Source organism: Grammomys surdaster, unplaced genomic scaffold, assembly GCF_004785775.1.
Source record: "Grammomys surdaster isolate TR1022 unplaced genomic scaffold, NIH_TR_1.0 125698, whole genome shotgun sequence".
In the NCBI taxonomy this organism is placed as follows: Eukaryota; Metazoa; Chordata; class Mammalia; order Rodentia; family Muridae; genus Grammomys; species Grammomys surdaster.
The window spans coordinates 330,350-352,842 of NW_021620534.1; the positions used below are offsets into that span (position 1 = coordinate 330,350).

At 40.7% G+C, this 22,493-nt stretch overlaps 1 protein-coding gene across 3 annotated transcripts in view; it reads left to right on the top strand.

The window, feature by feature from the left end:
• Cep70 (centrosomal protein 70) overlaps positions 1–22,493 on the top strand; it is a 43,111-nt gene that overhangs the window by 2,157 nt on the left and 18,461 nt on the right. For 2 of the 3 annotated variants that reach the window (XM_028788055.1, XM_028788057.1), the window contains exons 2-10: positions 721–820; positions 9,204–9,326; positions 12,320–12,410; positions 12,590–12,713; positions 13,563–13,743; positions 17,016–17,185; positions 18,567–18,623; positions 20,190–20,274; positions 20,366–20,454. In XM_028788055.1, the coding sequence (XP_028643888.1) occupies positions 812–820; positions 9,204–9,326; positions 12,320–12,410; positions 12,590–12,713; positions 13,563–13,743; positions 17,016–17,185; positions 18,567–18,623; positions 20,190–20,274; positions 20,366–20,454 (929 nt within the window). In that variant the 5' untranslated portion in view covers positions 721–811. The remainder of the gene's footprint in view (positions 1–720; positions 821–9,203; positions 9,327–12,319; positions 12,411–12,589; positions 12,714–13,562; positions 13,744–17,015; positions 17,186–18,566; positions 18,624–20,189; positions 20,275–20,365; positions 20,455–22,493) is intronic. The other variant, XM_028788056.1, reaches the window with a different exon arrangement.

Here is a 22,493-nt window from a genome sequence, read left to right on the forward strand (position 1 = left end):
TTTCTTTCTTTCTTTCTTTCTTTCTTTCTTTCTTTCTTTCTTTCTTTTCTTGAGATAGGGTTTTACTATGTAGACTAGGCTGTCTGGAACTTACGATCCTCCATCCTAAGACCTAAAGCTGGAAGTTATGGGCATGTAATGTTCTCCTTTTTTACACTGCCTTGGTCCTAGGATGCGTTTATCTTCTTCCTGTGACTTTCAAGGTTCCAAACCTATGTCCTGTTAATAGCCTGAGTGGGGAAAAGACTACTATAAATGATTAGCATGTTTGCATTAATAGGCAGTACTTTGTGTTAGTTTGTAATAATTGGAAATGTGCTCTTGAAAAAGCTTACAGACTTTTCTATTACTTTTTAATGAACATTTTCAGAACTCAGAAAACCTCTTGGGAGTTACAGGGGACGGGGGCTTGACCACAGGTGTAAATAAGTTCTGTGCTTCCTGCTTTTATTTGAATAAAATACACTTGCAAGCAAGGATAACTTCCCTTGAAGCTAGATATCAGAATGATAGATTTGAATATCCAGCACATGTTTCAGTACAGCAATAGGAGGAAGGACAAGGGAAAGTGGGGTGGAATTTGAGGGAAGGCTGTTCTTGTTGCAGTTTTTCAGACTGTGGTTATCCATACCATAGATATGTGCCTTGTGAATAACTTGACCATTTTCAGTGACAGGCTGAACATTTCAAGGCTTTGGCTTGTATCTTTTTGAAACCTAGATCAAGATCCAGTTTTGGACATAAGACTCATTGGATGATTATTTTATTGAGATTAACTTGAACGACAGGTGTAAACTACAGAGGAATCACAATGACTGAGGTATGTCCAATGTAATAGATGACTGCATGTTTTTTCTCAATTGAGAGATCATAAGTAAAATTTATTGGTTATTGTGCTAAATGATAAGTTACGTGTTTTTTGACTACCTGATAATTCTGTCAAGTAATAATAGTTTTTTGTTTTGTTTTGTTTTTTTGTTTTTTTGTTTTGGTTTTTCGAGACAGGGTTTCTCTGTGTAGCCCTGGCTGTCACGGAACTCACTCTGTAGACCAGGCTAGCCTCGAACTCTCGAACTCAGAAATCCGCCTGCCTCTGCCTCCCAAGTGCTGGGATTACAGGCGTGCGCCACCACCGCCCGGTGTAATAATAGTTTAAACTCAGTAAGAAAACTGAATTTTAACAAAGTTAAATAGATAGCAACTCTGTCCTGTGAGGTGTGTACTACTCTATGTTCTCTGTGCAGTGAGTCTTCTAGTCTTTGCAGTACTTCTGTGAAGTCAATACTATTATCCTTTTTTTTTTTTCATGAAACCAGAGCACAGAAGCATTAGTAGTCCATGATTGTATGTCAGAATCCCTAAGCAGTCTAGTTATAGAGTATATACTAGCTTTCTTTTGGTTAGTATTGCTCTAACATTTTTTTGCAAAGATTTGGAAAGCTTTAGCCGGGCAGTGGTGGCGCACGCCTTTAATCCCAGCACTTAGGAGGCAGAGGCAGGCGGATTTCTGAGTTCGAGGCCAGCCTGGTGTAGAGAGTGAGTTCCAGGACTGCCAGGACTACACAGAGAAACCCTGTCTCGAAAAACAAACAAACAAACAAACAAACAAACAAAAGCTTTGGAAAGCCTGTCCCCCTGTCCCCAGTTGCTGGCTGTGAGCTCTTTTTCTTTTATAGAAATCTTGGATAGGCAAGTAGCACTTCCCTTAGTGTTGAAGCCTGGACAAGAGGCATAAGGCTCCACCTTGGGAACGAGCGCCAACACTGAGCAGAGCCACTGCAGTTAAGCTCTGGAGCTTTGGCTCTTTAACTGTGATCTTGAACTCTTGTAGCTCCTGGGACAGGCAGCCCCCCTGGCCTCAGCACTTGCCTTCTCTTCCTCATAAACCCTCAACTTTGACACGTTGGCTTTTATAGTACATCACTCTCTGGTGGTTTTAGCATCTCACTCTTTCTGCTCTGGGTTGTTCTCTGGAACGCTTCAGCTGCTTCTAGTGTGATAGTTCTTTGTATCACACCCCTGGCTTTCAGTGGTGTGAGAGGAGTCTTTGCGTTCTTCACTGACTCCTGTTGTCTTAGCTCTTGGTAGCTTTCAGAAATGTTTTGGCTGACTTTGCCAGGGCTAGAAGTTTGGGGATTTTTGTCTCATCTTTCTACAACCAGTTTAATGAAGTCTACAAGTAGGCACGAGATCATTTGGGAGAAGACTTTATTGAGCCTAATATTACAACATGGCGCTTGGGGAGAGAAGCCTCCTGACTAACCTGGAAATGGTAGAAAATGGTTTGCTTCTGCAGCTAGAAGAGGGGCCTGGCTTGTTTGGGTATGGACTGTAATTTTATTAGTTGTGATGGTTAGTGTTGTTAACTTGACACATGTAGAATCCCCTTTGTAGAGACTGGCTTCTGGCATGTCTGTGGGGAACTATCCAACTTATGTTGAGGTGGGAAGAGCAAGAGCTGGATGGTACCACTCCCTGCAAGTGGAGAAGGGAGCTAGCTGAGTAGCATCTTTGCATTCATTCCTAGTTTCTGATTACAGATTTGATGGAACCAGCTGCTTTAAGCTTCTGCTGCCTTTGACTTCCTGCCATAATGGGTTATACCTTGAACTGTGGGTTAAAATAACCCCTCTCTCAAGTTGGTTGTATGAGAAAAGGTCTCACTGTGTACCCTTAACTGCCCTGGAACTTACTAAGTAACAAATAACACGCTAACCTCAAACTCAAAGATATCTGCCGGCCTCTGTCTCCCAGATGTTGGGATTAAATGTGTGCACCATCACACTCATTGATAAATTTTTTTAAAAAAACATATCACAGACATCACACACCTTTAATCCCAGGACTCAGGAGGCAAAGGCAGGGAAGGGTTACATAGTAAGACTCTGTCTCAAAACACATAAAACCAAAATTTAAAAAGCAATTAGATAAAAATACATTTACTTGTATATTGTATGTGCCAATATGCTTATGCTCCTGCACATGTGGAGCTCAGAGGACAACTTGTTTGGACTAGTTGGTTCTTTCCCTCTACCTTCTGTGTCCTGGGTTCATGGACTCGGGTTGTCAGGCTCGGCCTCAAGTGGCTTAATTCACTGAACCGTTTTGTCAGCCCTCGAGTTGGTTTTGTCAAAGTATTTTATCACAGCACAGGGAAAGAAACTAAGAGACAATTATACCCACAGTTGCATGGTGTCTAGTTCCATTGGTCACAACCTTATGTATGTACTAGCCATCTTCCTTGATTGGGAACCATTCATGAACATATGTTATGCCAACCATAACCCCTTTGCAGCCTCTGAGGAGGTGCTCCTGCTTCCCTTCCGAGTGAGAACAGCTGCAAGGTGATCAGAGTCAGTTGGAGTTGGCCACGCTCCCCTTGCCTGGAGCGCAGTCTCAGATGCCTTCTGAAGCTGCTGTGATTTAGAAAGGCCTCCTGACTCAGGGGTTGAAGCTCTGATAGCATTGGTGATTGTAGTGTTGTCATGGTCTTTGCAACTGGAACAGTTCTTCAGAGTGATTATGGAATATTCCCAATAGCATGACTGTCCTGAAGACAGCTCAGGTGGTCATTAAAGCAGCTGATCGGTTAGAAGTAACTCCTTAACACAAGGCAGCTAGGCATAACAATTAATCCCAGCTCCCCAAATGCTGACATTAAAGGCATGCCCCACCATTGCCCTGGCCAACTTTCTCTTCTCTTCTCTTCTCTTCTCTTCTCTTCTCTTCTCTTCTCTTTCTTCTCTTCTCTTCAAGCATTGTTTTATGTATGAGTGCTCTATCTGCATGGACATCAGTATGTCAGAAGAGGGCGTCAGATCTCATTACAGATGGTTGTGAGGATGGTTGCTGGAAATTGAAGTCAGGACCTCTGGAAGAGCAGTCAGTGCTCTTAAAAGAAGAAGAGAACTTCTTCTTTTCTTTTGTTTTTTCTCCTTCCCTCCCTCCTTCCCTCCCTTCCTTTTTCTTCTTTTTTCTTCCTTCCCTTTTTTTTTTTTTTTTTTAAACAGATAGGGTCTTCTGTAGTCCCTGCTGGCCTTGAACTCACTATGTAGCTGAGGATGACTTTGAACTTCTGGTCTTCCTGCATGTTAGGTTTCCAGGCATGCATCTGTACACTTAATATGGGAAATTCAGCTAGACCTTGATTGAATTTACTGATTTCACAATGATGAGTTGATTTTTTTTTTACCAGTTAGTTTTTTTGCAATACTAGGGATCACACTCAGAATCTTGCACATTCTAAGCAAGCACTGTGCCTCTGAGCTACATTCCCAGCCCTGATTCTTGACCTTCTGAAGACATTTGTTTTTCTTTCATTAAAAAAAATATTATGATAGATGCAGACATATTTGCTGGGTTTTAGTTGATTAGGTGATCATCATTATTAAAACTCAGATTATCTTATTTTGACTAGTGGGAATCTATCTACTCAGTAAGTCTTTTTTGAGATGGTTTTTCTGTGTATCCCTGGCTGTCCTGGAATTCACTCTGTAGACTATGCTGGCTTCCAACTCAGAGATTTGCCAGTTCCTGCCTCTCAACTGCTGGGACTAAAGGTGTGCACCACCACTGCTGGCTATTTTATTTTAATACAGAGTTTGCCTATGTAGTCCTAGAATTCACTAGATAGATCAAGCTGACCTCAAACTCACAGAGATCCACCTACCTCTGCCTCTTGCTTCCTGGCTTCTGGGGTTAAAGGTGTGTACTACCATCACAGGCAAGATTTATTTTGCTTTGCTTTTAAAATTTTATTTATTTTATGTGCATTGATGTTTGAGGGTGTCAGATTCCCCAGAACTGGAGTTGCAGACAATTGTGAACTGCCATGTAGTTGCTGGGAATTGAACTCAAGACCTCTAGAAGAGCAGTCAATGCTCTTAACCACTGAGCCATCTCTCCAGCCCTATTTGTTTTATTTGTGTGTGTGTGTGTGTGTGTGTGTGTGTGTGTGTGTGTATACGTAGAATTGTGGGTGTCAGAGGAGACCAGAAAAGGATATGTATCTCCTCAAGCTGGAGTTACAGGCAGCTGTGTTCTGTGAGATGAGGTTTCTGGGATCTGAATTTTGGGTCCTTTGGAAGAGCAACAAATACTCTTAGCCACTGAGCTAGCTCTGTAGGCCAAATGTCGTATTGCTTGGAAGTAGAGTTACAGGCAGCTGTGAGCTACCTAACAAGGGTGCTGTGAGCCAAACTCAGGTCCTCCAGAAGAGCAAGTGCTTTTGTCTGCTGAGCCATGTCTCCAGCCTCAGCAATATAGTTCTTAAATGAGCGCACTGGGGAACGGGCCAACCCCACATGAATATTTGTAGGATCCCTGAATACAATCAGCAGGGTTCCTTAAGCTTTGGAGTTCTCCATTTCTCATTTTCTGATTATTTTTGCATTAAAATTACTAAAAGCTATCACCATCTGTGATGGTTAATATTGTCAACTCAACAGGAACTAGAATTGCTTAGGAGACAAGTCTTTGGGTATAGTGTGAAGAATTACCTCTATTAGATTTGCTATGGTTTATGATTTAGAAAGGCCTCCAAAATATGCTACCTTTCCATGGGCTGGGATCCTGAACTAAATAAATAACAGGAGAAAACCAGTAAGCAGAGCAGGAGCTTGTGTTGCTCAGTTTCCCATCTCATGCTCCAGGTGCCAAGGTCACTGGTTTGTACCCTTGAACTGTGAGCCGAAAACAACCTAACCCTTTCATCCTTACGTTTCACTTGTTAGCTGTTTTCTCATAGTAACAAGACAAGGAGCTAATATGTCATTTGTCATATGTCATTTGTCACCTAATTGTTTAGACTTGGCTCTCCCCTACCCCTTGTATTTGTGTGTGTGTGTGTGTGTGTGTGTGTGTGTGTGTGTAGACTGAACTCAGGCTTCAGGAATGCTAAGCAAGCCCTCTACCACTGACTACTCCATCCACAAAGAAAAATCTTTTAAATAAATTTTAAGTCATAGTGTATTCAATTCTCAGGTGTCATTGACAATATTTGCCCCTCTCTACTTGATTCTCTTCATGAGGAAATATGCCAGCATAAAGTAAATTACTAAAGTGTACTTACCTACAGGCCTGTAGGGGCATTGTCTTAACGATTGGTGTGGGAGGGCCCAGCCCATTGTGGGTGGTGCCACCCCCGTGTATAAGCAAGTAGGTGGAGCAAGCACTCCTCCTGGCTTGTGCTTCAGTTCCTGCCCTGACTTTCTCCAATGATGGACTGTGTGGAGCTGTACAATGAAATAAATCCTTTCCTCTGCCAGTTGGTTTTGGTCAAGGTGTTTTATCACAGCAATAGAAACCTTTGCTAAGCCCAGGGAGACCCCAAACTTGTGGTGATCCTCCTGCCTCAGTCTTCTGAGTGCTGGGATTATAACTCTGAGCCTACATGCTCTTTTGGATCTTACTCCTTGTATGCTTTGGTTATCTTGGACAGTTAGTTGAGGTGAAACATTTGTTTTTTTTAATGTTAACAATTCCAGGCCCTCAGAGAGGATCTCATCTGCTTCTGCTAAGTGCTTGGAAGTGCTATTCATTCAGTATATCTTGAGCGACTGAATAGTCTAGAAGAGGGAAGCCAGAGTCTAGGTTAATGGAGAGCCTCTTTCTTCTTGTCCACACTTACCTTGAGAGTTAAGCTCCTCCGAGGCACAACTTTAAGTTGGTGTGGCTTTTGTATTTTGTATTCATTTTCTCAGCTCTTGAGTTTTAGTAAATGTCTACAAAAGAGAAGTAATTTTTTGCCTTTATCTTAATTATAATCTCTATTTTAGACTGGGTCTCATTACCCAAAGCTGATGTTGACTTTGCTATGTAGCTAATCCTGGACTCTGGTTCTCCTCCCTCTACCTCCTGAGTGCTGGGATTATAGACATTTACCATGCTACACCCTACTTATGCAGAGCTAAGGACACAGCCCAGAGCTTTGTCTGTGCTAGGGAGTGGAGGAAATCCTGAGTGAGTGTGTGTTTTGATATGAACAAGGCCTGTTGAGGATTTGGAGACCAACTGGTCCATGGGAAATAGGCAGCGATGTTAACCTAATGATGTAGGTTGGGCTGAAGTTTTCCTCAGGAGTCAGGAGTCAGGAGTCACAATGCCTGTTTAGGAAAGATTGATCAGTTTGTACAGTGACTAGCAACTGGGGCTTTCTCCTGTATCCTTACAGCCTGAGACTGCTTACCTAGAGCTAAGACTTCCCCCATGCTGTACCTAATACATGCTGCAAGGCTCCAGGTTGTAGTGGTGGTGCTAGAGAACCCCACCAGACTCCAGCTGCACTGCATGCGGAGCTCTGTGTCCTTTATTTCTTCATCACCCCTGCCCAGGTTTCCAAGACTCAAGCCTTGAAGGTCAAGGATGAACTAGCTACACTTCTAAATCTGTCTTCTTCTAAGACAGATTTCTCAGTAGATCTACAGTGTCTAGTTTATATACTACCTGGGAACCTGGAACAATTCTTTCAGGTATCGACAGTATCACGACCTTCTCACTCCCTGACATGTGTGGTTGATTTGCTGCTCCTTGGAATTGCTGCTCCTGCTCAGGGGTCTTTCCTGACTTAGTCCACTCTCCCTCACATGTCCCTGCTAGCTAGGGAGTTAGTTTTAAGTAACTTTCAGATTCTGTGATGCTAATGAATCTGACTCCCCCCACCCCCCAGAAAGTTTTATCTACATGTCAGGAATTCTTTTCCCCAGAATAGTAGTCTTACATTGCAAATAGACTGGCTATAAACTTTTTTTTTTTTTTTTTTGTGGGCCAAACAGAAATTCTTGTTCCTGGCACCTGATATACTTAGAAATCAAGACTGTGTAACAAAGTTTTTTGTGTCTCTCCTTGTAGTCCAGTGAACTGATCAACTGATTAGACAAAGTCCTTTTAGATTTTTCAATAGGCCAGGCAATAGTGGCACACACCTTTAATCCCAGCACTTGGGAGGCAGAGGCAGGTGGATTTCTGAGTTCGAGGCCAGCCTGGTCTACAGAGTGAGTTCCAGGACAGCCAGGGCTACACAGAGAAACCCTGTCTCGAAAAACCAAAAAAAAAAAAAAAATAGATTTTTCAATAGAAGTTCCTTAATGTTAACAGTTCAGTAGCCTCATAATCTTTTCAAAATATCTTGGACTAGGCATGTTGGCACATACCTGTAAATTCTAGCACCTAGAGTTAGAGGCAGGTGATCTTCGAGTTTAAGGCCAGCCTGGTCTACATAGTAAGATCTAGACAGCCAGGGCAACATGGAGAGATCCCGTGATTCATTCGTGTGTGTGTGTGTGTGTGTGTGTGTACCTATATATAGCTATTTCTCTTATTCTTTACATGAATGTTGTATTCCAGAGAACAGATTAAGATAGGATTTTATTTATTGAAATAAATATTGTACAGGCATGTTATCTAAGAAGTAAATATTTATATAAGGGTAACCTTATTTTCCCTATAGGAATAGTGGAAGTAGATTTTGTTTGTTTGTTTGTTTGAGACAAGTTTTCTTTCTATATCCCTGGCTGTCCTGGAACTTGCTCTGTAGATCAGGCCGGCCTCAAACTCACAGAGATCTGCCTGCCTTCGCTTCCCAAGTGCTGGGATCAAAGATGTGCACCACCACTGCCCAGCTGATTAGTATATTCTTTTAAATATTTATTTTTGGGGACAAATTATTGTTTCGTTTTTGTTTTTTGAGACAGGGTTTCTCTGTGTAGCCCTGGCTGTCCTAGAACTCACTCTGTAGACCAGGCTGGCCTCGAACTGGACAAATTATTAAAAGACATTTTAAATACAGATTTTGTTTGTTTTGACCAGGCAGGCCTGGAACTCAGATCCACCTGCTTCTGCTTCCTAAATGTTGGAATTAAAGGTGTGGCACCATGCCCATCTTAGAGATTGTAAGCATGAGGGTTAAGAAGGAAAGAGGCACTCACTGAGAAAGTAAACCATGCCTGAGAACATGGGTGTTGGTTTGTCTCAGCAAGTGTAAGCCTACATAACAATTTTCTTTGTGTCCAAGAATGACTTTGCTGTTCTGTTCCTCCTGCTGACACCTCCTGAGGCCTTGGAGTATAGGCGAGCACCACTACACTAGTTTTATCAGACTAGAGAATGAACCCAGCACTGTCCGTATGATAAACAAGCATTCTGCCAACTGAGCTATAGCCCCGGCCTCTTGTAACTTCTGTTGCACTTTTTCTCTTTTCATCTAGGGAACTCAAATGTTTTTATTGCCCAGCTCTACTTCAGTTTCTACAAAAGAACTGCCGTCTGCAGTAGCTTCTAAAGCCCAGGATTCTAGTCTTTTATCAAACAGACTCGTGATTGAAAAACAGGTAAACTCAAAATATTTTAGGTCACTATTTTTCAAAGTACATTCAAAAGGCTGCTAAGTGTACAAATATGAAAAATTGTCTTTAAAAGGTTAGTGGGGTTGGAGAGATGCCTCAATGGTTAAGAGGGTGGGTATACTGCTTTTCTAGAGAACCTGAGCCTAATTCCCAGCTCCTACAGTATGCAGCTCCCAATCACTTGCAGCTCCAGCTCCAGGGAATCCAACACTCTCTTCTGGCCTCTGCAGCCACCTCCACTCACTTGGACACACTGTTCTCTCCCCACTACCCCCAACTTCACCCTAACCCTGGAACACACACACAAGAACATGTAATTACAAATCCTTTTTAAAAAGATTGGTTAAATAACTGAAAAGTTCCAGAATAAGGACTGTCATATTTTTATTGTTTCTGATTATGTGTGTGTGGAGGGGAGGTATGCATATGGTTCTTATAGAGGCTGGAGGCATTGAATTCACTCTGAAGCTGGAATTTCAGGCAGTTCTGAGCTGACATGAGTCCTGATACAGAACTTGGGTCCACTTTAAGAGCAGAGGAGTAATGTGCTCTTAACCCTGAGCTAGTTCTTCAGGTCTCTATTTTTAGTATCTGTAAAAAACAATTGCTATTTTCTTTCTCTTAAGATACAAGATAATGCCTGGAAGATAGCTCAATGAGTAAGGTTGTGTAAACATGAGACCTGCATTTAAGTCCCCAGAACCCTGCGGTGTGGTCATGGCTATTTCTGTAGTGCTATTAGGGATGATAGGTGGGCAGATTGGTATAGATATAGGAAGATTGCCGGAGTTTGCTGTCCACCAGCCTACTTCAAGATTTAGTCAGAGACACTATAGTAGGAAGTGACAGACCAAGATATTTTAATGCCCCCCAACTAGCCTTTACATATGTACACATTCATGTTCATGCAATATACAAGAGGCGTCATAAGCAAAAGCCTTTTGTTTTTGATAAGTTTAGTGGATAGAAATCCTTTGAAATATTCACACCATGATTTTAGCTTTTAGGACATCAGTGATAATTTTAGTCTTTTATCCACCAAAGTAGTCAAGCTGTGTGACCAGAAACCTTAGGAATAAGTGAGAGGAAAGTTGTGTATAAGAAAATATAAATATAAATATTTATATAGAGGGAAAATATAAATAATCATAAAGATGTCTGACTGTGAACCATGCTAGGAAACTATCAGGGTAACTTATTCCAGTTTTTCAGTTTTAAAAAATACATGTATGCTTGTGTGCCAACGTGTGTGTGTGTGTGTGTGTGTGTGTGTGTGTGTGTGTGTGTGTGTATGTGTGTGTGTGCAGGAGCCTGGAGAGGTAAGGTCAGAGGAGGTATTGGATCTCTTGGAACCCATATTACAGATGGTTGGTTATGAGCATGTTTTTCTAAGTTGGTGGGAATGGGAGGAAAGAATGAGCCCTCAGTTCTGTCGCTGTGACCCAGCTGGCCACTCATGCTCTGTTTTGACCTTGAGTGGCCTTAGGAAGGTCTGACTCTTCATTTTTTCTCCTTTGGTGTTTGCTTGCAGATTTCATTCATTATGTACTTGACCATCTTGACTTTTTTCTTTTCTTTTTCTTTTTTTGGTTTTTCGAGACAGAGTTTCTCTTGTAGCCCTGGCTGTCCTGGAACTCATTCTGTAGTCCAGGCTGGCCTTGAACTCAGAAATCTGCCTTCCTCTGCCTCCCAAGTGCTGGGATTAAAGGTGTGCCCCACCACTGCCCGGCAATCTTGACTTTTCTCATTGACTTTTCCTTGAGTTTCAGTCCCCACTTTGTCACTTTCTCCATGTTGTGTCTTTGGCTTCTCTCTCTTAATGTGCAGTTCAGCAAACCATTTCATGATTTTTTGTATAGCGCTTGTTTGAACAGTTCAGGACCAGTCTCTACATCTGTAGGCTTTACTTCTTTTAATCCCCTGTCCCTTAACAATGTGTTTTTTTTCTGCCTGAATTATATCTGGAGCCGCCTTCTGTTCCTGATACAGGAGTAACTTGTAAGCTTTGTCCGCAGCTTCAGAAGCCTCTTGTGCTCAGACCACACTGTCTTGATTTTTGTCAGGACACACCAATATCACACAGCTGCCGAAACCTCACCTTAATTTCTTTATCTGTCACTTGGGGAATAGCTGAACAATCTCAAATGGGTTCACATGAAAGAGGAACCTGGACAGATCAATCTTTCAGTCTTGAGTTTTGGATGTAGAACCTAATCTCTCTTCTACTTGTTTAACCTCACTGTTGAAGGTCATAAAAGCAACATGCCCAGAGCCTGTCCCTTTAGAAGCTGCCATTTCCCTAGCCAGGCCTCACATTGTTAAAGGGATACTTGTTCACAGTGCCTAGTTTCCATTTTCAGTTGTGTCCTCTGACTATAGCCCGATCTTATTTAATTAGACTTATCTGTTTCACTGAAATTGCAAGTTGTTTTTGTTTTAATTTCCCATTAAGGCCTACATGTAAATATTTTGTATAATGCAATAATTTACTCATTTGCATATTTCTTTTCTGTTGTTAATTTTATTAAAAACATCTGTTTTACTTTTAATTTAATACATACAATTTCATATTAAATCCAGGCATGACACGCACATCTTTCATTCCAGCACTTGGGAAGCAGAGGCAGTCACATGTCTTTAATTTCAAGGCTTGAGTCTAGCCAGGGCTACATAGTGAGACCCTATCTGGAGAAAAAAAATGTATAAAACCTTTTGATTGCTAGAGAGATGGCTTGATAGTCTTCAGAAGAACACAGCAGCCATGTCATATGGCTCAGAACCACCTCAAACTCAAGGGCTTTTTCGTTTTTTGCAGGCACCTGAACTTAATGTGCTCTACCTACATGCAGACACACAAACATGCACATCTAAAATCAAGTCTTTGGAGAAAGGGTTCTTTTCTAAAAACATAGGAAATCACATAGAAGGTTTTTCCCCACATCTTAAAGTGATTCCTTTTTTCTCTGCTGTGCTTGCAGCAGGAGGAAGCAGAATGGGAAAGCATCAATGGGCTGTTGATGATGCATGGCTTCAAACCTTTGTGCCTCGTCAAAGGAGCCGATCTCAGAGGTAACTACATCCTGTTCATTTGTTAGGTACAAAACATAGATTTCTTTAAGAAGTTTTTTTTTTTTTTCATCTTAAAATGGCTTTACCTCTCCTTTGGTTTTTACCATCTCATTCATATATATGTATGTAACTGTGTGTGTGTCTATGTATATATACACATCCAATTTTTTACAATGCAGATTTCATTGTTTTTGACAAACAATCATCACAAAGAATGAGGCAGATTTTGAAAACGTTGATGGAAGAAGCAAAACGTCATCAGAGCATGATACGGGAGCTCGTAGAGACCAACCAGCAGCTTAAGTAAGGAAGCGGGGAGTGCCCTGGGATTGTTTGCATGCGTTCTAAACACAGCTCTCCGAAGAGCATCCTGAAATGTCATTATACTTAGATTTTTTGTTTTACGTCTTATGTGTATGATTGTTTCTGTTAGCATGCATGTAAGTGTATCATGTGGTTGCCTGAACCCTCGGTGTTCAGAAGAAGGTATGAGATCCTCTGGAACGGGAGTTATAAATGATTGTGAACCACTGTGTGGGCACTGGTAACTGAATTTGGGTCCTCTGGAATAGTAGCCAGTGCTGTTAACCACTGAAACATCTCTTCAGCCCCCTAAAATTTCCTTTGTATTAGATGTAAAACATAACAATGTTTTTACAGATAAATGTGCAAACATTGAGTAGATGGAGGTAGCATTTAGCACTGATGTGTAATGGCACCCTCTGTTTCTTCTGTTACTCTCTCCTGTAACACTTAGCATTGCTGTGTAATGGCACCCTCTGTTTCTTCTGTTACTGTCTCTTATAACACTTAGCATTGCTGTGTAATGGCACCCTCTGTTTCTTCTGTTACTCTCTCCTGTAACACTTAGCATTGCTGTGTAATGGCACCCTCTGTTTCTTCTGTTACTTTCTCCTATAAGGTGAACGAGATTGGATATGTCAGAGACATGGCCACAGACCTATCAGAAGATAGAAGTGTTGGGGCTGGGCTGCAGTTCAGTGCTAATTATGCTAATTTTTGATTCTCAGCACCAAAACAAAATAAGAAATATTAAGAACATGAAGACATTTTGGAAAGTAAGCTATTATATGGCATGTATGATATGGTTTATTTTTAACACTGAAGGAAGGAATTGTGTCTGTTAATTAGAAGTGAACTTCAGCTAGAACAGAACCGAGCGACACACCAGGAACAGCGAGCCAATGACCTGCAGCAGATTATGGACAGTGTGAAGTCCAAAATTGGTGAATTGGAAGATGAATCCCTAAACAGGGTTTGCCAGGAACAAAATAGAATGAAAGAACTTCAAAAGGAATATAAAATGTTACAGGTATTGTATTGAATTACATATTTATAATTATTATTTCATGGTTAGTTTTGAAACAGTTCATCATAGTCCCAGGTAATTTTCATGTTGTATGTCTGTGGCAAAGAGGTCAAGGAAATCCAAATGCTTTGAGGTATCTGGATAGATTGTTAGAAGAAAACACTTAACATTGGCATGGGCCAGTAATGTTAATAGGGGATCTTTTCTATTTAGTACCCTATTTTGAGATTCATTTGTATAGCTACATGTTGTAGTTTCATGAGTATCCCTAAAAGATTCATGTATGTGTCTATGTGATTGTATGCTATGAATGTATGGGTACCTTTGGACATCAGAAGAAGGGTATTCGGTCTCCTGGAACTGGAATTGACAGAAGTTTGTGAGCTGATGGTTATGGATGCTGGAAACTGAATTCAGGTCCTCTAGAAGAACAGGAAGTGCTCTTAAACCATTGAGCCTTTCAGTATCTCATCCTGCACCTGCATAGCTCATTGTACCCGCACAGGGGTTTTCCTGCACTTGTAAATCGAAGTCTACTTTATAGCAGCCATAGTACCATGTTTAGAGCTGTGTGTCCTGTATATAGGTAACAGTGCCTGAATAGATCTCATATTGCCCTGTAATGAGCTCATATTTCACTGTAAATGCCTCATAATACTCAGTAGAAGGGAAGAAAACTATACTAGCTGTGAATTACTATGTAGAATATATAAAGATGCAGGCAGGAGTGGTGTCACATGCCTTTAATCCCAGCATTCAAGAGACAGAGGTAGGAGGATCTCTGAGTTCCAGGCCAGCCTGCCTGAACTACATAGTTAGCTCTAGGTCAGCCAGGACTATACAGAGAAACCCTGCCTAAAAAAACAAAAGACAAAAAAAATCCAAACACAATCAGTTGATAAATAGGCTAATTAATGAACAGACTTTTCTCAAAAGATTGAAGTACTAGTGACTCATAAATAGACACATAATGGTCAACACCCTTAGCCACCAAGGAAATGCAAATAATTACAACCACATTGAGATCATATTTTACCCTAGTTAGAATGCCAATCATTAAGAAAGCAAGTAACAACAAGTGATAATGAAGATTTGGAAAAAAAGAGACCCTTTACCAAAGGGAATAGAAATTAAACTAGCTAAGCCACTGTAGAAATTAATGTGGAGGTTCCTCAAGAAACTAAAAATAAACTACCATATGATCCAGTTATACTCTTCCTGGGTATACTCCAAAGACCGTAGGTTAATGTACCACAGACACTTATATGTCTATGCTTATTGTAGTGTGCATACGTGTGTGCATGCATGCATGCATGTCTTGAAAGTTGAAGTCATACTGGGGGAATGAACAGTGGGGGAAAAAAGATACAGAGGTACACAGGTGAGCATTGTCAGAATACATGATACACAAAAATATTCTTATGAACCTTATCACTGTTTAATGAATATATGCCGAGAACAATATCAACCCCAATGATTACTTCTAGATTTTGGCTACTTACACACTGGCATCTTCATCACTTAGCTATTGAGGTCATGCCCGCTTTCATGGAGGGCTAAGGCAAAGGATGGATTACTGTATAATTCATGGTCACTAGAAGAGGGTATACTACCAGCAACTAAGACTATTACCCCTTTGAGGGTTGCTGATTTTCAATAAATTTGACACCTTGGACAAATGACCATGTACTTGACCATGAGTGTTTTGTTTTAAAAGTGATATCGTGTTTATAAACCTAAGGCACATACTGATTACTCCTGGTTGTGGACCTATTCTGGATTTATAGTCTCCCCCTTTGCCTGGGTGTCTCAACTGACTACATCATTTGCAATCCATAGGTCATTTTAAATTTTTAAATTTTCTTTTAAAATTTTTTTTTTAGTTTTTATTGGATATTTTATTTACATTTCAGATGTTATCCCCTTACCCCACTTCCCCCCAACCCAGGAACCACCAATCCCATCCCCCCTCCTCCTGCTTCTATGAGGATGTGCCCCCACCCACCTTTCCACCCTCAAATTCTCACACACTGGGGCATCCAGCCTTCAGGGGACCAAAGACCTCTTCTCCCACCTATGCCTTACAAGGCCATCCTCCCCTACATATACATCTGAAGCCATGGGTCCCTTCCTATGTGCTCCCAGGCTGGTGGTTTAGACCCTGGGAGCTCTGGTTAGTTGGTATTTTTGCTCTCCCCATGGGGCTGCAAACCCTTTCAGCTCCTTCAGTCTTCTCTCTCACTCCTCCATTGGGAACCTCATGATCAATTCAATGATTAGCTGTGAGGCGGATGCTCACAGGCTGGTGGTTTAGACCCTGGGAGTTCTGGTTGGTCGGTATTGTTGCTCTCCTCATGGAGCCACAAACCCTTTCAGCTCCTTCAGCTCCTTCTCTCTAACTCCTCCATTGGGAACCCCTTGATCAGTTCAGTGGTTAGCTGTGAGCATCTGCCTCTGAATATGTCAGACTCTGGCAGACCTCTAAGGAGACAGCTATATCAGGCTCCTGTCAGCATCTTCCTGGCATCCACATCAGCATCTACCTTTGGTGACTGACCATGGGATGGATACTCAATAATAACAAAAACAATGAAAAACTCACATACACGTGGAAACTAAACACTCTACCCAATGATAACTTGGTCAAGGAAGAAATAAAGAAAGAAATTAAAAGACTTTTTAGAATTTAATGAAATGAAGGCTCGTCATACCAAAACTTATGGGACACAATGAAAGCAGTGCTAAGAGGAAAACTCATAGCTCTAAGTGCCTACAAAAAGAACTGGAGAGAGCATACACTAGCAACTTGACAGCACAACTGAAAGCTCTAGAACAAAAAGAAGCAAATACACCCAAGTGGAGTAGACTGCAGGAAATAACCAAACTCAGGGCTGAAATCAATTGAGTAGAAACAAAAAGAACTGTACAAAGTGTCAACGAAACCAGGAGCTGGTTCTTTGAAACAGTATGCAGGATGGAAGCTAGCCTGGACTACATAGAGACTTGGTCTCATAAAACTATTAAAATAACAAATTATATTGGCTTCATAGATTCTTAAAACCCTTACTGATTATTTAACCTTGATTGCATGCAGTCAACATAGTTCCCTTATTTTATACGTTTTCACATTTGTGACATTAATATCCCTTGCATCAATTTTAAGCAGGCTTGATGCTACTGAATGAAACAGCCCAGTGAAGATGGTGACACAGGTATAATGAGACAGTATGTCCTACATGTCTCATCATAGTTACGCTTTTACAATGTTCTCACAGATGAAGTGCCAGCATTATAAGAAAAACCGAACAGAGCAAGACGAGACCATTGCTTCTTTGAAAAAGGAGATCCACAGATTTGTCAAAGAGGAGGAAGAGCGTGTTGTCACTCAAAAGAGAGTGTTTGCCCATCTCTGCAGAAGAGTTCCTCATTCAGTCTTGGATAAACAGTAATGCCTAGTACATAGGATGATAATGGAACTAGGTTGATTTTTTTTTCAGCTAATTTTTTTCTTGATGATGGTTAGATCTTTTCCTACAGAAATCTCCTTTTCTCCTTTTTTTTCTAGTTCATCATTTTGTGTATGTGTGTGTCCGTTTGTATTGTGCATGTATGTGTACATGCATGTGGGGGGGCACATGTCTGAGTGTGTGCATGTGTGTGTGTATATATGTATACATATATACAAATATATGTATGCAGAGATTAGAAGAAGGTGTTGGATCCCCTGGAACTAGGATTCCAGATAGTTGTGAGTTGCCATATGGTGTGTTGGAATCAAACTCAGGTCCCAAGTAAGAGAAGCAAGTTCCCTTAACGACTAAGACTTGGGCAGATATTTCTGAGGGAGATTGCCAGAGATAGGATTGTTGGGACAGGAAGAATATGTATTTAATAAAGTGAGTAAAGTGCTTACAAAATATATTAATGGAAGTTATATCTATATCTATATAGATATATAGATATATGCACACATATATATACATACATACACACACATGCACACACACGTGCACACACACACATATACACACACACATAGGGCTCAGTGTAATACTTGTTTCTGGCAAGAATTATTTAAAAATTTTAAGTTTGCCAGGCAATCTGTGCTAAAGATTTGCTTTTTAGTAATGTTTAGTAATGTGTATGTATGCATGTGTGTGGGTATATGTGCTTGCGAGCAGGTTTCCAGAGCCATTGGAAACCTCCAGGGCTGGAGCTACAGGTGGCTGTGTACTACCCTATGTGTGCCGAGAACTGAAATTGGATCTTCTGCAAGAGTAGTATACACTTTAAAATTTTTTAGGCCTGGAGGGATGGCTCAGAGGTTGGGAGTCCTTGGTATTCTTGCAGAAAACCTGGATTCTATTCCCAGCACCCACATAGTGGCTCACAATTCCCTGTAACTCTGGCTCCAGGGGATCAGATGCCTTCTTCTGGGCTCCGCGAACACGTGAACACAAGTTGTACATACCCACATAAATAAGTCTTAAAGAAAAAATTAAAATTTATTTTTTGTGTATGAGTGTTTTGCCTATATGTTTGTGTATGTCCCACATGTGAGCCTGTGCCTGTGGAGTTGAGAAGAAAGCATTGGATCCCTTAGAACTGCAGTTATGGATGATTGTGAGCCACTGTGTAAGTTAGTAATCAGACCTGTGTCCTCTGAAAGAGCAGCAAATCTCTCTAACCCTGCAGTATCCTCTCTAAAGTGCTAAGCCATCTCTCCATCCCTAGTCTGTATTTTTATTTTTGTAGTTTGAGGTTATGTAGAAAGTTTAGTAAATACTACCTTTTGAAAATAACTGAACATATTTCTTGTTTTCTAGATTGCTTTGTCTAATTGATTATTATGAATGTAAACTTAGAAAACTTCATATACAAAGGTATAAAATAATTTTTATTTTTTATATTTTTATAATTATGCATTGAAGTTTCTATAGCTTTTGAGACTTTATGATATAGAAGTCTTTATATAATTCTAAAGTTCTTTTCCAAATATAATATTTTTTATTCTGTGTGAATTTGATATCTCTATACAGTGTATTTCAAAACTGTTTACCATCCATTTCTCTCCCCCCCCCCAAATTCTGGGTTCCCCGTCACATCTTCCTCATAGATTCATGCTGAAGTTCTTTTAATAAAGGTCTATAAGACTGTATTTTACTGCTTAGGTTAGAATGTACGGTATTTACATGAAACAACAAAAGTGTATTTCCTTTTATTTTGTTGAAACATTGTTATATATCCACTGGATAATAAGTACATTCATGAAGTGTATGGACATATAGTACATTGGCTGTGGGGCAGAGTAAAACATAGTTATGTAAATTTAAATGCTAAAGATAGAATGTCAGTGAAAAATCAGGCATATAGCTGGATGTGGTAGTTCATCTCTAATCCTAGCTCTCTGTAGGCTGAGATAGCCAAGGAAAGGGGATACCTACAAGTGTGAAGCCAGCCTCGGCTACATAGTGAATCCCCAGCTGGCTTGAGAGCTGTCCTGATAGTCCCATGGGAAGATTACATGAACACCATGTAAGGAAGTGTAAGGCATAGTAGTGTACACGGTCACTGTGAGGCAGAGGACCGTGGATGGGCTGAGGAGAGAGGGGTGAGCATGCGCTGTCCCTGTGAGGCAGAGGACCGTGGATGGGCTGAGGAGAGAGATGAGGACAGTGGACAGACAGAGGAGAGAGGTGAGCATGCGCTATCACTGTGAGGCGGAGGACCTTAGATGGGCTGAGGAGAGAGGTGAGCATGCGCTGTCACTGTGAGGCTGAGGACCTTAGATGGGCTGAGGAGAGAGGTGAGCATGCGCTGTCACTGTGAGGCGGAGGACCTTAGATGGGCTGAGGAGAGAGGTGAGCATGCGCTGTCACTGTGAGGCAGAGGCGAGTGGGAAGGGAACCCAGAGGTTCTGCACACAGACGGCAGTTTTCAATGGTAAAACAAAGGATTGTTCAGTTAGATGAATACACTAGCAGGAAAGTGAGCACCTTTAGGAATGACCAGTAATCTCAGAAGTTTGAAGCACAGGGTAAATGAGGTGTGCTGTGCACTGTGCAGTTAGCCATGTACGCTCTACGGTTTTTCTTTAGACTTTTTATGACTTGAAAGTAGCAAAAGGAATAAACAGTATGTGTACAGTGTATTTTCAAAAAGACTAGGAAATGTTCCATTTGTATTCTGTTTGTTTGTTCAAGTATTTTTCACCCCCTCTTGTGTCCCAGGACAAAGTTTTCTTGTCCTCACACATTCTAAGTGAAGAGTTAGTAAACAGACCACTCTAAGATTAGATAGTTGCTGTGATGTGATACTGTTCTTTGTAGACAAGTGGGAACTTGGGATTTCCATGTGTAAGTTATTAAGCCCTTGCTTCAGTTTTGTTAGCTACATGTTCTCTTTAAGGATAGAGTTCCACAAGATGCAGTGTGTTTGTCTTTCCACAGGCAGAGTGAGGAAGACGACAGTCAGTCAGAAGAAAAAGACTACATAAACCTGGGTGCCTCATCAAATTATAAAGGCGTTCTGATGGTACGGAGAACAGAGAACTGACAAATATCTTTTCATAAAGCAAAATAATCCCCTAGGAGAGTTACTTATTTTACTGTGAAATGCATTGCAGTCGTTACAGAAGCAACTCAAGGAATCAAAATCCAAGATCGATGTGCTGGTAGGTGAAAAGCTGAACCTCCAAAAAGATCTGGAAAACAGGTGAGAAAACCTTTTAGAATGTTAGATGAATCATTCTTGCCCCCTTTCTCTAAAACTCAACCCAGGTGCCTGACATTCCTGTGCTCTTTTTGACCAGTTGTATTTCATGGCAAATGGTGAACGGAATAAGAATCCTTAGGCAAGCAAGGGAAGTGAGAAAATAGGAATCCATTTTGAGGATAAAATTGGCTAAGAACTTTGAGGAGATTCAGGGTTTTGTTTTCTGTGTTTGTATTTATATGTGGGTGTAAATGTGTATGCAGTTGAGTGTGCACATCTGTGCTCCTGTGTGTGGGAACTAGAGGTCAGCATCAGGGGTCACTCCTGAGCTGTCTGCCTTGTTGTATGAGACAGGATTGCTCCTTGACACCTGCTGGGAGCTTGCTAATTAGACTAGGCTACCCTGCCAATGAACCCTAGGGATCTGTCTGTCTCTGCCACCTCTCTCCAGTGCTGGGATTATAAGTGTGTACCCTCATGCCTTTTTAGTAGATTTTTGGGTCTGACCTCAGGTCTTCATGTTTACATGCCAAGCATTTTACCAGACTTAGCTGTCTCCCCAAGCGCAGGTTCAGTCTTTGTTTAGTTTTTCTTTTAAAGTTAGCTATAGTGAGGGCTGGAGAGTTTGCTCATTTGGAAAACTGTCTGCTGTGCAAGCACATGAGAACTTGAGTTCAGATCTTCAGCACTCTTGTGAAAGGCAAACTGTAACAACATATACCTGTAACTGCAGCATTGGGTGAGGGAGTGGAGACTGGCAGATTCCCGGAGCTCACTGGCTGGCCAGCCAGCCTAGCCAGTTGATGGACACTATGTCCAGTGAGAGAACATATCTCAAAAATAAGATAGACAGTGTTGAAATATGATACTGGATACCATCTCTGTTCTTCACACATATTCACACACATGTGCATGTGTACATGAATATGCACATTCTCTTATTCACACAAGCACATACTATACTGTACACACATAAAGCTAGCTATAGTCATATATGGTTGATGCATAATATACACAATTTGAAATTGTTGCTATATATTGACCTCTGTGAACAGTCACCACTGAGAAAACTATCCCCAGGATTTTCTTTGTGTTTATGTAGTTTTATCTGTACACCCTTATCTTTACTTCAGACAATCTCTGATGTGTTTTGTCTTTCCTAGATATTGTATAAATGGATCACAGTATTTCTTGTTTGTCTTTATAACTTCACACAACATTTTTAATTTTTAAAATTATAAACTGACAAATCGTAGTTGTTATGGAATACAAAGTTATGTGATTTAGGAATATAGTGTGGAATACTTACAGCAAACTAATTAACATCTATTACTTCAAATGCTTACTATTTTTGAGATGAAAACATTTGAATTTTAGTAACTTAATGACTATTAAATATATACTCTATGATTACTTTCTATAACTTTGAATTTCAGTAGGTTTTTCATTCCAAAATTACTTTTAGCTGTTTTTTTTTTCTTAACCCTGTGTTATAGGAGCAAAAAAAGTCAGTTGTTTTTTGTTACAGGAAATAGGCAGCATAGCTATAAAAAATACTGCTTGTTAGTGGTGTGTTACCTGGAATGAACACTGATAAAGCTTTACTTTACTCAATAATTTTTATTCAAAGCATTAATTTTAAGTCAAGGCATTATCCCAGGTTTGGGATCCCCTGTTCTGAAAGACTTATAATTTAATGAAAAAAGGTTATCTAGTGGCCTCAAAGCATAAAGTCTGAAAACTTGCTGTAGACCATAGAAAGATGGAATAAGAACTTAAAGCATGTTTGGGAATCATGAACTACAAGTTCAGGATAGCAATTACCTGTCGTGTGAGAGACAGAAGTGATGTTAATGAGGTATCATAGCTAGGGTTTCTCTGGCTGTGATGAAACACTTGACATGACCAAAAGCAATTTAGGGAGGGATTTTTGTGTATTTCACCTTACAGAGTAGAGTCCATCATCCAAGAAAGTCAGGGAAAGAGCCTTGGATGGGGTCTGAAGCAGAGGCCACAGAACTCTATGCTTACTGGTTTGT